General features: G+C 35.2%; 1 protein-coding gene across 1 annotated transcript; it reads right to left on the reverse strand.

Annotated features, from left to right (window-relative positions):
- Positions 1-1190: 1190 nt before the first annotated feature.
- On the reverse strand, positions 1191-12971 carry LOC109012818. Its single transcript, XM_035695121.1, has 6 exons — positions 12822-12971; positions 10696-10705; positions 10508-10588; positions 7606-7793; positions 1518-1576; positions 1191-1426 (listed from the first exon to the last, which is right to left on the reverse strand). The coding sequence occupies exons 1-6, from the start codon at positions 12969-12971 to the stop codon at positions 1348-1350; spliced, it is 567 nt and encodes a 188-aa protein (XP_035551014.1). The 3' UTR covers positions 1191-1347.
- Between the last annotated feature and the right edge of the window lie 1836 nt (positions 12972-14807).

The raw sequence follows: 14807 nt of genomic DNA on the forward strand, positions 1-14807 counted from the left end.
CATTTTCTCCAAAGGCCACCATTTCAGTTTGTTGACTTCCTTGATGATCATATTGATGTGTAATGTGGGGGGTTCTTCTAGAGGCTGGATTGTCTGCTCTTATCCTTGGACCAAAGTTGGTGACCTCGGTTTGAATTCGAAGGAGGGGCAAACTTGTTGTATATGGCCTAAGCAGCCACAACAATAGCAAAAGTCTGATAACCTCTCGTACTTGAAGCTTATCCATGTGGCAGACCTTATTTTTCTTGCTAGAGGGAATCCATCTGGCAGTGGGTTGTGTACATTGATCTCAACTAGTATCCTCATGTACCTTCTAAAGACTATACCTGGGCTATAAGATTGCTCAACTTGAATAAAGTTTCCTAGTTTCCTCCCTATTTTTCCAGCATTTTGGTTTGTCATTAACTCTAGAGGTAGCTCGTGGATTTTCACCCAAAACACTGACATTTTTAAGTCTATTTCCTGTAAGCTCAAACCTGGAGGCCAGTGTCTTATCAGCATGTGGAAGCCCTTGATGTTCCATGGACGTTGATCCATCTTTCTACTATTGTCCTACTGAGTTGAGAAGGTAAACTGAAAAGTATTGATGGTCAAATCTTCTATGGTAAGCCCAATAACAAAGCTTCAAATTACTTTGATGGTAGCATGAAGGACCTTTTTGTTGAGGGGTTTGGATGACACGATCTTGCCAATGAGTGCATGATCAGAGAGATATGTTGCATACTTAGTTTCTGGTTCCAGATTCAATTCTTTCCATTTTGGGGCTATGGTTGTTGAGACATGGCTTTCTGTATCAGGGATGAAATTCATGGCTTTGGGAGTTTGATTTTGGAAGCTTGACTTTTGTGTTGGGTAAAGGGTTTGGATCTGTTTCTCTTGAGGGTGACAGTTTGTAGAGCTTGGATGAGAGTTACTATTATGGGGGTGGTAATGAGAAGGGATGGTTGGTGGGAAGTGTATGTGTAAGTTGCAGTTTGTGTGGATTTAATGCTGGTGTGTTCATAGCAGCTGAAGGGGAAGATTGGTTGGTGTGGGAGATCCTTAAGATGGTTTGACTCACTAGGGAGAGGGGGAGAACTCATCTTGGAGAGAGAGTTGGTCTTTCAATTTGGACATGATCTTTCTTTCTCTGTATCTTATTTATTACAAATAATAATAGAGTAATATTCCATTTAAAAAACTTGGTAATTAGATTATAAATAGTATTAAAAATTAATAATTTTCCGTGCATAAACTTAAACAACAAATGTTTGGACTCAAGCTACAAAATGATCCATTGAAAGCAAATTTACATTACAAGGAGATAAATTATCTAAGGAAAAGAGTTGGTGTAGATATAATCCTCATTCACAAAAACATTATCTTCTGGCTCTTCGTTTCCTTCTCTGCACTCGGAAATCTCCTTACTACACCCAGCTGCTCTTCCCTGCATCATATCCATTATCAATGTCTTGTTATATTAACAACAGTAACTCTTTATGTTGTGTGTGTAGAGAGAGAGAGAGAGAGATGACTACATTTGCAGAAGTCCCTGCAGAGCCCACCACAAATTCATTGGCGTTTGCTTCGCCTTGAGCTACAGATACAAAACAGTAAAAGAGAACAAAAAAGAGAAAGAGAGCGAATCTTGAAGATGTCATCGGTACTTCTTTGAAGCCTAGTTCTAGCTAGTGGATGATAGTGAGAACAAGCAAAAGCTACTACCACTATATATGATGCCATTTTCTCTAATCCAATCTTTTATTTATGAAGTTTGTATGTGTATAAATATATATATATATATATTTATTCTTTTGGTTTGTCTCCTGATTCCTCAGCAGCAAGCTCAGTCCTCAAGGGCATGGGTTGGCTTCTCCTTGTGTCTTGTCCCTAACTAATATATAAAATGGCCAAGGACGTTGCCACTGATCACTGTCACTTGTTTAATGGGTCTCCAAGCTTCCTCTTTCTATATCCACACTCTGCTGATCTACCTAACACTGTCCTCCAAAGAAGCATTAACTTAACCTTGCCATCTGAGCTTTCTATGTGCATACCAAACTTTACAAGAAGTAGCTTTACAACGATGAGATCTACTAAAAATATATACAGTTCACAAGAAGAAAAGAAGATTTAGCACTCGATATAACAGGGGGAGGAGCGACCCCTAGAAATGAACTAATTGCAAGGCAACGAAGAATGATGGTCAAGGTAATGCAATTGTTGAAGTCACTAAAAAATGGGTCTTCTTTTACCATAAGGAAATACTCAAAATAAATAAAATAAAAAAATAAAAAAAGAAATTAATAAGAAAAAACTAGCTTGGGAGATATATTTCTTATGAGTAGTGCTAGGCTGCCACCCAGTACAAATTTGTCTTTTTATTATTTTTATATTTATATTTTTTTAACATATTTAAATATTTTTAAAAAATAAAAAAATATATTAAAATTCATTTCCTTAATTATTAAGTAAAATATCTATATATATATATATATGAACTATCAAAGTGAGGGGATAAACTTAGACGGCATATTAGCATTTCTCATTTCTTATTTAGAAGTCATTGATATGTTTAATTGAAAAATAATTGATACAATTGACTGTCACGCCAATGATGTTGCACGAATGTTATATTGAATACATTATAAGCAGAATTTGTCCATGAAAAATAGACCGTGTTGTCACGTAAAATTACTATAAAAATTTCGTAAAGTCATGTGCAGTGAAATATAAGATTACGGATTTTTTTTTCAAAATTCAATATGAACAATTGTAAAAGGAATAAAATATAAATAATACCTCAATGGGCTTGGAGCATCGAAGGCTAACTTTTCAGTATGTCATTTTTATAACTGGGCAAACATCAGGTCCATGGGTGTTGTATGCATGCTGCTCTTGCTGTTGGGCTCCTATCAGCATCTTCATGCCATTTGTTCGGCCAACATATAAGAAGCGCTGAGTTTTTAATAAAATAGCGAATACTTTGTATTTTTAGATCGAATTCTTATCGTGTTAAGATATGAGTATTTTATTATATAGATTAAATCAAACACGATGTGCTTAATTAAATCAACCAGAACTTAAATCTTAACACAACTTATATCAAACACACTGTTTTACATGTAGATCATCGAAAGATCGAAAAATGCTCTACTTCTCATTTCGGACACTTTTACACCTATCGAGGAAAGTAACCGAAAGTTCCTCTCGAACGTGCAAATTTTTTTAATTTTTTTTTAAACTCCTTAAATATTTTAAAAAAATTACAAATTCATTAAAAAACAATTCTTTGATTATTAGTTAAAAAAGAAAAATCAGTAGATTTTGTCGGTCACATTTCTAGTTGGAAATATCATTGGTATAGCATAAACGCCAATCTTTTCGGTGTCCATGAGGTTAAATATTTTTTTCCCTAATCAATTAGTACTAGTGAAATACATAAAAATATAATAAAAATTATAATGAAATTAACATTAAGACGAAGTCAATTTGGAATAAAACACCGAAATCTTGCTCTCTTTAAGGAAATTCAACTCCTCTACGGTATACAAAATTTCAAATTAACCAGTACAACAAAATTTCTCTTAACTTGACTTCTTCAGAATACAACAGTCTAACTGATTATCGTATAGGCCAAACTAACTCTGTACAAATGATTGAGCTCAACGCTCTATAAAAAGAAACACCTCTCTTTTACGTGTAATCTCTCAAACACATAAAAATTATCAGATGAAATAGTATGAATTTTTTATACACCACCTCTTACCAAACAAAAGCACTTATTTATAGGCTAGTAAAACTTGCTGATAATTATACTGTGAAACGGCTCATGAAGTAACAGAAGAATTAAACTCTGCATAAGTTAGCACACGAAATAATGATATGAAATGGCTAAGCCTTAAAACAAAACTGTAAAATATCATAATAAATAAAATGTTGAAAATAATGCAATGAGGGTTTTGAGCAAAGAATAATGACAGGTTACTATCTTATTACTATCCATTTCTTATCTAATTTGTATTTGATTTTTTTTTTAATTTTTAATTTTATTTAATAATTAAGAAAGTGAGTATTAGTAAAATTATATATTTTTTTAATTTTTTCTTAGTGATTAAATATGTTAAAAAATATTTAAAAGAAAATGATAAAAAAATAAAAAAACTTAAAATGTAGATCACTACCCTTTCTCAAACTAGAGCTATTTTTTCGTCAGTCAACGTATATACATGAAAACGTACAACATTAAATCAATCAAATTTATTACAAACGGCTTTCAAGATAATTACAAAAATATTAATATAAGAAAATCCGCAGCAATTAAAAAACTATATTAATGCTTTAACCCAAACGTTGCAATTTAAAATATAATCGTTACAAAATAAATTTTTATTAAAATGTAACAACACTTAGTATTAACAGGAAATGAGAATAAATACATAGTATTTCAAGGTGGATTTTTCTATTGACAATATACAAAATATATCTGAGTAAAATATCTAGGAGTATATAACTAAAAGTTAAATTAAACCTTATCTATTGCATCATTGAGCACGCGCATCAATTTTGTATTTAATGAATTTTTCTAACAATCCAATCGTCACAAAGTTATAGATTTTGATGGGTGCCGTCAATGATTTGCCATACTGATGGAGAATCCACATTTTCTATTACTGTAATGACCTGTTGCGCAGCTCCCGAAATGAGAGATTTTAGTTGAAGAGAGTTTGCTAGCTGTGATGCTAGAAAGGTTGTAGATGCTTTAGCTATGACTGGAATTGTGGAAAGGATTTTGAAGTCCATATTGTTGACATCATACCTTACGAATTGCAACAAACTACCGATGATCAAAGGAAATACTCTAGTAGTTTAGTGGAGGTGGTGTCCAGTTAAGAGGGAGGAAGACTTGTAGCTTTTTTTTTCATGCTTGTTTATAGAGATTTTGGATTGTGCTTCCCATAATCATCTTGGGAGCGTGAGGTATTATTTATAATAAATCTGTACATGTGTTTTGTTACAAATATAAATTCAAAAGGAAATGCTATCTAAGTTTATCCTTATCTTTTACATTTGAAATTTGAGTTGAAGCGGATTGACTTGTGCGGTTGGAGTTGGCATCAGATATGCTTTGATTTGATCTTCCTTTGAGCTGGAGTTTGTTGTAGATTAATCGGAATCTGTTTCAATAGGCCTGGTAGGATTTTCCCAATTGAGCACTTGCTTTCCTTAAAGACAGCTCAATATGATCATGAATAATTTTGTTTTGATTCTTCGAAGCTCCCAGATAAGGTCGAGTATTAAGACGACAAGAATGAAAAAGTGATGTATCTCTAGGCCATTTAATCCCAAGACTGGCTCTGGACTGATTATCAATAATACCCAATCTGTCATTGAGTTGATCGGCATAGATATGAGATTTAATGGCCAGTTGCTTTGGTTCCAAAGTATCCGAGTGAAGGGGCATTCTATGAAAAGGTAGAGTAGAGATTCTTCTTCTACATTACACAAAGGACAGTGCATATTTTCAGGTTGAATAGTTGGAAGAAAACTGTTGAGCCTTGCTCGGGTAGGGAGAATGTTCTAATTGATTTTCTAGAGAAACAACTTGTGTCGATTTTCAATTTCCAGAATTTCTTTAGTACAGGACTTGAGAAGTTTTGTAAGGGAGTTCTGGATACATTTGTTACAATGTGGTATGCTGTTTTCACAGAAAAATTTCCGCAGTTGTTTGGAGACCATATCAAAGAGTCTTGCCTTGGAAGGTTTTGGGAAAGAAAATTTTTTTGGATTTCTGTTATGCTTTCTTGGTCAAAAAGAGATTGTAATTTTTGGATGTCCCATGCTCGAGGAGTTTGTGTGATTAAATCCGAGACCTTTAAAAAGGGGAAGATCTCATCCATTTGCTAGAGCAGATTAGGCTTAAAACTATCCAGAATAAGAATCCAAGATTCTGACCAAATATTAACAGATTGAACATTGAAATTTTGATAGCATCTAACCTTTTGAGAGTAGCCCTCTTGTCTTTAGAATGACCCTCCATGACCAAGAGTTGGATGCTTTAGATTAAACAATCGAGAAACTTGAAGAGTTGAGATATTTCAATAAAAGTAGTGGGTGCCAAATACCTGTATGTGCTTGACTCTTTGCCCAACCTATTTTTGCTAGCAAGCAAGGCTATGTTAAGATTTTCCATTATCCTCAAGCCAAGTCCACCTTAGGTTTTGGGTTGAGAGATAGACTTCCATGACTTCAAGGTCAAATTTTATTTTAGATCATCACGGAAGCCCCACCAGAAGTTTTTAAACTGAGTATCTAGTAATTTGCAAACCGATTTTGTAACATGAAAGAAGACATTTGATATGAAGGAATGGTGCTCTGGTTAACATGGTTTGTCCAACTTGTGATGGTAGTTTAGACTTCCAACCTTCGAACTTTTTATTGATTTTTTCCTGTAGTTCTTGATAGGACTCTTTTTTTGCTTTGCTAAAAGTAGTTGGAAGTTTGAGATATTTCATTCTCAAAGATGGAATTTTTTAGGGTGTAATCAGACTAATTGCTGCTTGAGCTATTGGGTTGGTATTGTGAGTGATGAATATTGAGGACTTATTGTGATTAATCCTCTACCTGACCAAGCCTGATATTTTTCCAAGCATTCTGAAATTTCTTGGGCATTCCTTGCATTGATTTTCCCGAAAACGATGAGATCATCAGCTAATAGCAAGTGGGAAATTGACAAACCATTTTTAGTTAAGCAAATCCTTGCAAAAGTTCCTCGAATTCAAGCCATCCATTCTACACAAAACAACCAGCAATTTTAATAGTATGGCTCCCAGGCACCATGTACTATCAATGTAAAGTACGAGTCTTATTTAGTTGGTAAGGAGGGGAGGAGTTAAGAGGGCTGGAGCCTGGAGTTGGCAACAGAGAGAAGGTGTGGACCACTGCTAAACCAGTCGACAGAAAGCTGAAAATAAATGATATAATAAAATCAAAACAGTTGAAAATATCCGATCTTATCAACTTGTATAAAACTAACAGTGGGGCAGGAAATCAAGTTCCCGAATTCCCTAATGGATAGTCAGCTAGGAAAGACCAATAATCGGAGTCTTATAAGAACAGGGTAGAGGATAAGGTCATAGCTTCAAAACCTACCAAGTACATGGGTAATATAATAAAACAAGAAACAATTTAGAAATTGGGTAATAAGTTTGAGTTTAATCTCCCCTACTGATCCCATCTGGGATAATCTCTAACATTTTTTTTTTAAATGATTTCATAATTGTGAGGGACATGTTTGGGTGCATTCATCTCGGGCAATGAATTCAGTGTCAAGATTTGAAAATCCTAACTTAATTTACAGTTAAGGAAAATCCCTAAATTAATTTAAGAGTTTCAAGAATGAAACCCTTAACATAATTAAGGGTTTCGAATTGGAACCCTAAAGAATTTCAAATTCGCAATTTAAAAATTACAATCATAAAAACACATGCACAATTCAATCCACCACAGCACACAATTCACAATCCCATCCTCCAACTCCTCAATTTAGTCTCATCCTCCATAACTCAAAAAAAAAAAATATATATATATATATATGTGCATGTGAATTGGGAACGGGAAACTTACCTTCGGCGACAAACTAGGCGTGCGACGGACTTCACGGCGATGAAGAATTTCCTGAGTCCTGACGGCATACGACGGACGAACTACAGAGCGGGAGAGAGAGCGGCGACTGCGAGGGTTAGAGAGATCAAAGAGAGAGAGAGGAGATTCTGAAAGGAAAGTGGGAGTCGCGGGATAGGCGGCAGGGGCAGCTTAACAACCCATATCAGACGTCGTTTTGATATGGATGTTTTTTAAAAAATAACCTAGTCATCAAAACGACGCCGTTTTGCTGTTTTGTTAATGACAAAATAACGTCATTTTGATGATTGAGGTATTTTTTTTAATTATAAATTTATAATATACGTTTATATATAAAAATATATATTATTTATTTATATATTATTATATATGCTGTGGCGGGGTAGAGGTTGAGCCCATCCCCCCTGTCCCCACTGGGGGCACTAGATGCGGATGGGGCCACCCGCCCCCTGAATTTGGCGGACCGGGGGTGGGGCAACAGGGTGCGGGGCCTTGTTGCCCACCCCTAGTCTTCTAACATGATGCACAAGAACAAAGTTTTTCATACCATATATTACAACAGGTAGCTAAATGCCGTCACAATTATGTTAACACAATGGTTTTAATAGCTTTTAAGTCTATTTCTGAGCTACATAGATAATGACAATTTAATAAAGCTAGTTAGAGGATTCCACGAAATTAGTTCTTTTAATATCCAGTGGAAGAGATTATTATATTTTAAGCTATTATTGATCTTGGGTGTTGGATATTATTCAACCAAGCCATAGCATTGCTTGGTTTCATCAGCTTGGCGTAAAGGGGTGACAAGTCTACCAGCTTGTGGATCCTAGATAGATGTAGAAGGCTTGTGAATCTTGATCAGAAAATAAATGTATATATAATATCAAGAATTCAAAACAAATGTCTTGCTAGTTTTTCAAAAGATTAAACCATTCTAATAAACTTTTCAAAAGTAGGGTGCTACTATGGTCATGCACATGTAAGAAAGCTACCTCCAGTTACTCCCTCTTACTATTTTTTCTTTCTTTTCAGAAAAAAATAGATAGCGCTCTCTTTTTAAACATATTAGTAGGTTTAATCTCAAGATGTGGTCGTTAGTTCAACCCAAAAATGTAAACATATAAGCGAATAGATGAGGAACATTAACAAAGTAGAATACAAATGGTGTATGCTTCGAAAAGATCATATATAGAACAATTAAAAGGAAAACATAAGACTTCTTCAAGAAAACAATAATAGCTGGGAATTGGAAAGACAGGAATGCATTGGAAATTAGGATGGCAAATGAGAACATCGATCAAAAGATAAGATAAACCATTGTATAACAGTGTAGTTTCAAGAAATGGCTTAAACTAATGGAGGCCTCTTTGATGTAAACATGGTGAATGATAATTGGAATTTCAGGTAGAATGTGATCTAAAGTTATGGGATTTGGCATTTGAAAGAAAAGAAAGAAACAAAGAAAGATGGGTATTAATATGTATATATATATTTTTTAAATTGATAGCTCATAAATTTAGAGCTAAGCTGTATCACTTTTGTCCTCCTTCTATTTAACTATGTTGATGCGTTATTATTATCAGTAGTTGGATTATTTATTATAATATGGATGCAATATCCAACGTATATATCGCCGAGAAAAAAGAAAACATATATATCACTGACAAATAATTAGAGTGTGAGTTTGACTTGTACTTTTTTATAGAACATCACAACAAAACAAAATACAATTTAGTTGGCTGGGTGAAAATACAAATCTCTGTCATTATGGTTGGCACGCAAGAAGTCTTTCGAAGGAATCGTGTTATAATATAAAGAGTAGTTCTAGATCTAGTCTTAAAGTGTATAAATTTCGCGTATTTATGATAACATTTGTGACATTTTCCCACGAGTCGAAGTGATAAGATTACGTACATACCACCTTGGTGGAAAATTTTTTTTTTCTCACCAAATTATTCTGTGGGAGCCTCGTGGCATATTATTAGTGAGATAAGATATTTGTTTCCACCAAAACGTTATCTCGTGGGGAAAAATCACTATTTTCCATGATGAGATCGGTGCGAAAATCATCTAGATTGGCCTCAAATATGTCATCATTTGTAGTGGAAAAAGTTTGCCACGACCAATTTTCATCAAAAGAGGTTTTTTGCCACGAAATGAGGTGGTGGAATTCAGTTGTTGCCATGATCAATTTTCGTCGAAAAAAGTTTTTTGCCACAAGAACCAATCGTCCGAATAGGTGGAAAAGAAGACTATTGCCATGAAATGACGTGGTGGAAAACTGGTAATCCCATCGAAAAAAGTATTGATTCCCATGAACACACAACCATCCGGTCCATCCGTAACCAGTATTTTCCTAGGAGTTCATGCCGTGGGAAATACTTTTTTGACATTGTGGAAGGTACCTGTTTCCACCACCTCAACTCTTCTTAAAAAGTATTTTCTCACTAATACATCATGTAGACAAAGTTCTGAGACAACTCTTTCTCCACGAATTGTTCCAATTAGAAATACCCAAATTGCATTCATCTCAATTAAAAAGCAACAAATTAAGCAAGATATCATAAATAGTTACAAGAATGACACTCATGTACAAAAAGACACTCTTGCACAAATACCAGCACTTGAACAACTTCAACCAAAAGTAAAATTCACCCATATATTTATATAACATAAGTAATATTAGTTTTACACGTATTAATTTCCATTGGATTAACCAGTCAATCAAGGCCATGGAAATACATCATGCAGTTTACAAATAGGGAGTACTTCAGGAGGGAAGCCTACATGGCCTTCAGATTGTTCATAAAAAATGGAGCTGCCTAACTACATGTATACATGCGCATATTTTTGGTTCAAGACGCGACTGAAAATAGTTCCATACTGTTGTAAATTCTCCATTTCATCTCCCCAAAATCTGGAAGCAAATCATCTTCATCCACAAATATTAGTCTCTCATAATTACCTAAAAAAACCATTTCAAATCATCTGTATTAGCCAATAGAAAACATTTCTTAACAGCTAGCTACTAGGACATTACAGATGACAAACACTTCAAAAGCTGATACATACATTTTCTTATCTGGGACATTATAATGGTCTAAGCAAAAACACATATAAAATCCACCATGTTTCTAATTCCATTCATAAAGCCACCTGAAACAATACATGCATACTAACTGCAGTATATAAATTTTTCAGACAACTTACGAACAACCCTATAATTCTTTGTAAGCCACCTCAAACATATGTGCGTGTGCATATGTTATGTGTTATGTGTGTGCATAGATAGTAATATTGAAAATTCATTAAACTGTATATTATAGTGTAAGATCAGATCATTAAATTTAGGGGACGGGAACCCTTTTTGTCAAAAAACCATTTAAACTAGAAAAAGGCCACCACAAAAATTCTATATTCATCAAGATACACTAGGTAATGAGTTTTAACAACATGATGATCAGAAAACCAATTTGAATTGAATTCCTTACCTGTCATTCACATGTCACCAAAAGCAAAAAATCCAAACCCATTCTTTATATATATAGATTGGATACTGCATGCAATCTTTTGTCAATTTGTGGGAAATGCCTGAAATGAAATGACATAAGTTAGTGAGGCTATACGTGATGATCAAATTGACGAGTAAGGAAGACCACAAATTGATGAGATTTACAACATCAAGAATGAAATCTAGTTTACGTTAATAATGAAACAGGGGCGAAGAGAAGATATTTAGAAAAACAAAGAATGACCAACGAAGTCAGTTTTGGATGCTCCAGCCGAGTATTCTCGATAAGATTAAGGGCGGATTCCTGCCGTGGGACTACATCCAACTCGTGGACGCCGATACAGAGATGCTCAATGAGAAATGTTCTCCTCGATTGCAGCCCAGAAGAATTGATCAGGGGATTGATCTTATGAAATGGGCGAAATCAAGAGTGGTTTGGGAAAAATACAAAGTCAATAGTCTGATTAGAACACTAATATTTACTACGGAAATCGTAGGAGTGAAAAAGAATCTGTTCCCACAGTCTGTAATTGTCCCAATTCACCAATACTGTTTACGGGTGCGGCTACTATGCCGCCCCATTTTGACCATTGGGAGGTAAAACTTTTTTTTTTCTCCTTTTTCTTTTCACATTTTTAACATATTTAAATACATTTAAAAAATAAATAAAAAATACACTAATACACTTAAAATCACTTTCTTAATCACTAAGTAAAAAAAAAAAAAAAAGAATTTTGACCAGCGGTCAAATGGAGGTGTCAACTTGGGGAGGCAAAGTAGACTTTCTCTACTGTTTACACTTGGTATATTTTATGGATTTCATTTATTGTAGCGCGTATTTTTTGCCGCAATAGTGTTGTTTTTCCACCGAATCCTCCTCGTCGATGGACATGTCGCAGCAACAACTCTATTCATTTTTCACAAATAGAATTAGTGTGATCAAACCACTATTTTCCACCATGCTTTGTCGTGGGAAAGAAATTTGTGCGAAAAACCCATATTTCTTGTAGTGACGTACTCCTTTTGAAAAAGGATGTGGTCTACCATTAAAAAAAAAAAAAGTGAAGTGCTAAAGATAGAGATTCCACAAAAGTAAACTCACAAACTGATGTGGTTTCATATGATCCGTTAGATTTGCTTTACAATAAAAGTAATTTTACAATCTGACGAACCACAACAAATCACGTTAGTTTGTGAGATTATTTTTGTGTAATCCTTTCATAAATAAAGTATTTCTCTTAAAGAAATAATTTTTTCATGTGAGTCCTCTAGCCATTTTTTTTTTAAAATAAGTGCATGAGACTTGCACATGTTAAGACTGTAAATATTATTTCTTTAATATAAATGAACCATGTCATTTCCATATCCCATTAAATTTTTTTTTTTAAAAAAAAAAATAACTTGATCTCGTTAAAAGCCAAACTTATAACATCTTGGTAGCTACAATTGATTGAATGCAAACAAGGCATTCTTCAATGTCATATAGATCTACAGAGAAATTGAGAGCTGATTTAGCTAAGTGGTGTGCAGCCATGTTGGCCTCTCTGCAAGCATGTGAGACTGTCCATTGATTGAAAGTGTTCAGTATTTGCCTTGCATCCTCAAGCATCATTCCCCCTCTGCTCCAATTGGATCCCTACTTTTGTAGAAGATCAACAACTTGTTTTGAGTCCCCTTCCAATATTACCTGCTTCAAACCAATTTCATTGCAAAAGACTGCTGCTAGTAGGAGCCCCTGAGCTTCAGCATCAAAAGGGTTGTCTATGATTAGCCAAGATGCCCTGAGTGCACCTATAACCCATCCATTATGATCTCTAATGATTACTCTCATCCCCATTCTACCTGTTTCCACCCTTAAAGCCCCATCCCAGTTTACTTTAAATAAACCCACTACTGGTTTTAGCCACTTGAGTTCTTTCTGATTTCTTTGCACTAGATTAAGTTGGTGGGACTGGTTTGCCTCATGGAAGGAAATCACCTCTTTTCTTGCCGTCTGGGATATGTTATAGGATGTTTGAACCCTTTACCATGCACAAACTTGTTTCTTCTGGTCCATATCCCCTTTAGTGTTACTGCCACCTCCCCAACTCATTGTGGTCCGGTTGCTGCACTAGAGAACTCCATACATTGAAGAACAGGTCATTTTGGTATGACATCTTCTGAACCTTGATGCACCCTTAACTCCACACATCCTTTGTAGCTGAACATCCCCATAGAGCATGGCCTGATTTTTTAGGTTCTATTCTACAGATTGGACAGAGGAGATCTTCTATAACTTTCCTCCTTTTCAAGTTTGCAAAAGTAGGAAGTGCTTCATTGCAGGCTTTCAAAACAAATAATTTTACAGCAGGGGCAACCTTCATATTCCATAACCTCTTCCACACAGCTTTGTCACTATATCTTCTTGATGCTTCCCCCTCCATTTCTGACTCCAAACTCCTTTGGTAGTGGTAACCACTCCTAACTGTATACTGGCCATTGTTGGAGAACTGCCATATCAATCTATCTTCTCTTCCTCCTAAGCTAATAGGTATGGATTTGATGGCTACAATCTCCTGAGTTGAGAACATCTCCTGCATAAGGTCCTCTCTCCATAATTTCAAGTTAGGGTCTATTATGTTACTCATTGAGGTACACCATACATCATTGTCTTTAGGGGATGAGATCTGGTAGGCAGAGAGAGTTGGGATCCACCTATCTCTAGATGTTGATACTGGTTCCATTTTCTACCCTCCATATTAAGCCTATTTTTAACATCGACAGACCTGCATGAATGCTCCTCCAAGCATATGAAGGCCCCGAGCCCAATTTTGACTCCAACAGACCCACCTGAGAGAAATACTTCTGCTTGAAGACTCTTTTGACTAGTGAGGATGGGTCTTGTAGCATCCTCCAGCTTTGCTTTGAGAGCATAGCTAGGTTGAAACCTTGAAAATCTCTAAACCCAAGGCTCCCTAAATCCTTAGCAGAGCTGAGTTGTTCCCATGTAATCCACTGGATTTTTTAGGTATCTTCATTGTACCCCTACCAAAATTTCTTAAGGAGTTGATTCAGTTTCCTAGTGATGGATGTTGGCAGAAGGAAGATCCCCATAGCATAGGTTGGAATGGCTTGGAGCACAACTTGGAGCACAACTTTGAGAAGTATTTCTTTTAATGCAAGGAAAAAAAAAAAAAAAAAACCGCAGTCAATCTGTGCTCCAATATCAGATAATAACGCAAGAAAAGAAAAATAAAATCTCAAAAGGAAAACAAATGCTTGATTTCAACACACATGCAAGAATAAAAAACACCTCTAAGAAAAGTCGTCATTTCCATCTGAGATAATGGAAGAAGAGAAATAATACTTGCCCAGTTTAGATCTCCTAGAGAGAGAAATCTTGGACAAAAGAGGATGCTCTTGTACCCTTCAATAATCGAAGGTTGGATAGAAAAGTTCAAGCCGAGAATGTCCGAAAGGAACCAATCAGTAACAGCACACAAAAAAGGAACAAAAATGATAAACCAAACAAAGACTAAATTCAACCACAACCAAAGCATAAATCACAAAAAAAGAAAAAAAAAAAAAAGCTGTGAAATCTAGTCCAGCCTAACCTCCAGGTAGGGGTGTCGTGACAAATAAAGATTTCAGGATCGTCAAGAAGTATATATAAAAGATGAGATCGATATTTATA

The sequence above is a fragment of the Juglans regia genome, chromosome 10, assembly GCF_001411555.2.
Source record: "Juglans regia cultivar Chandler chromosome 10, Walnut 2.0, whole genome shotgun sequence".
Lineage (NCBI taxonomy): Eukaryota > Viridiplantae > Streptophyta > Magnoliopsida > Fagales > Juglandaceae > Juglans > Juglans regia.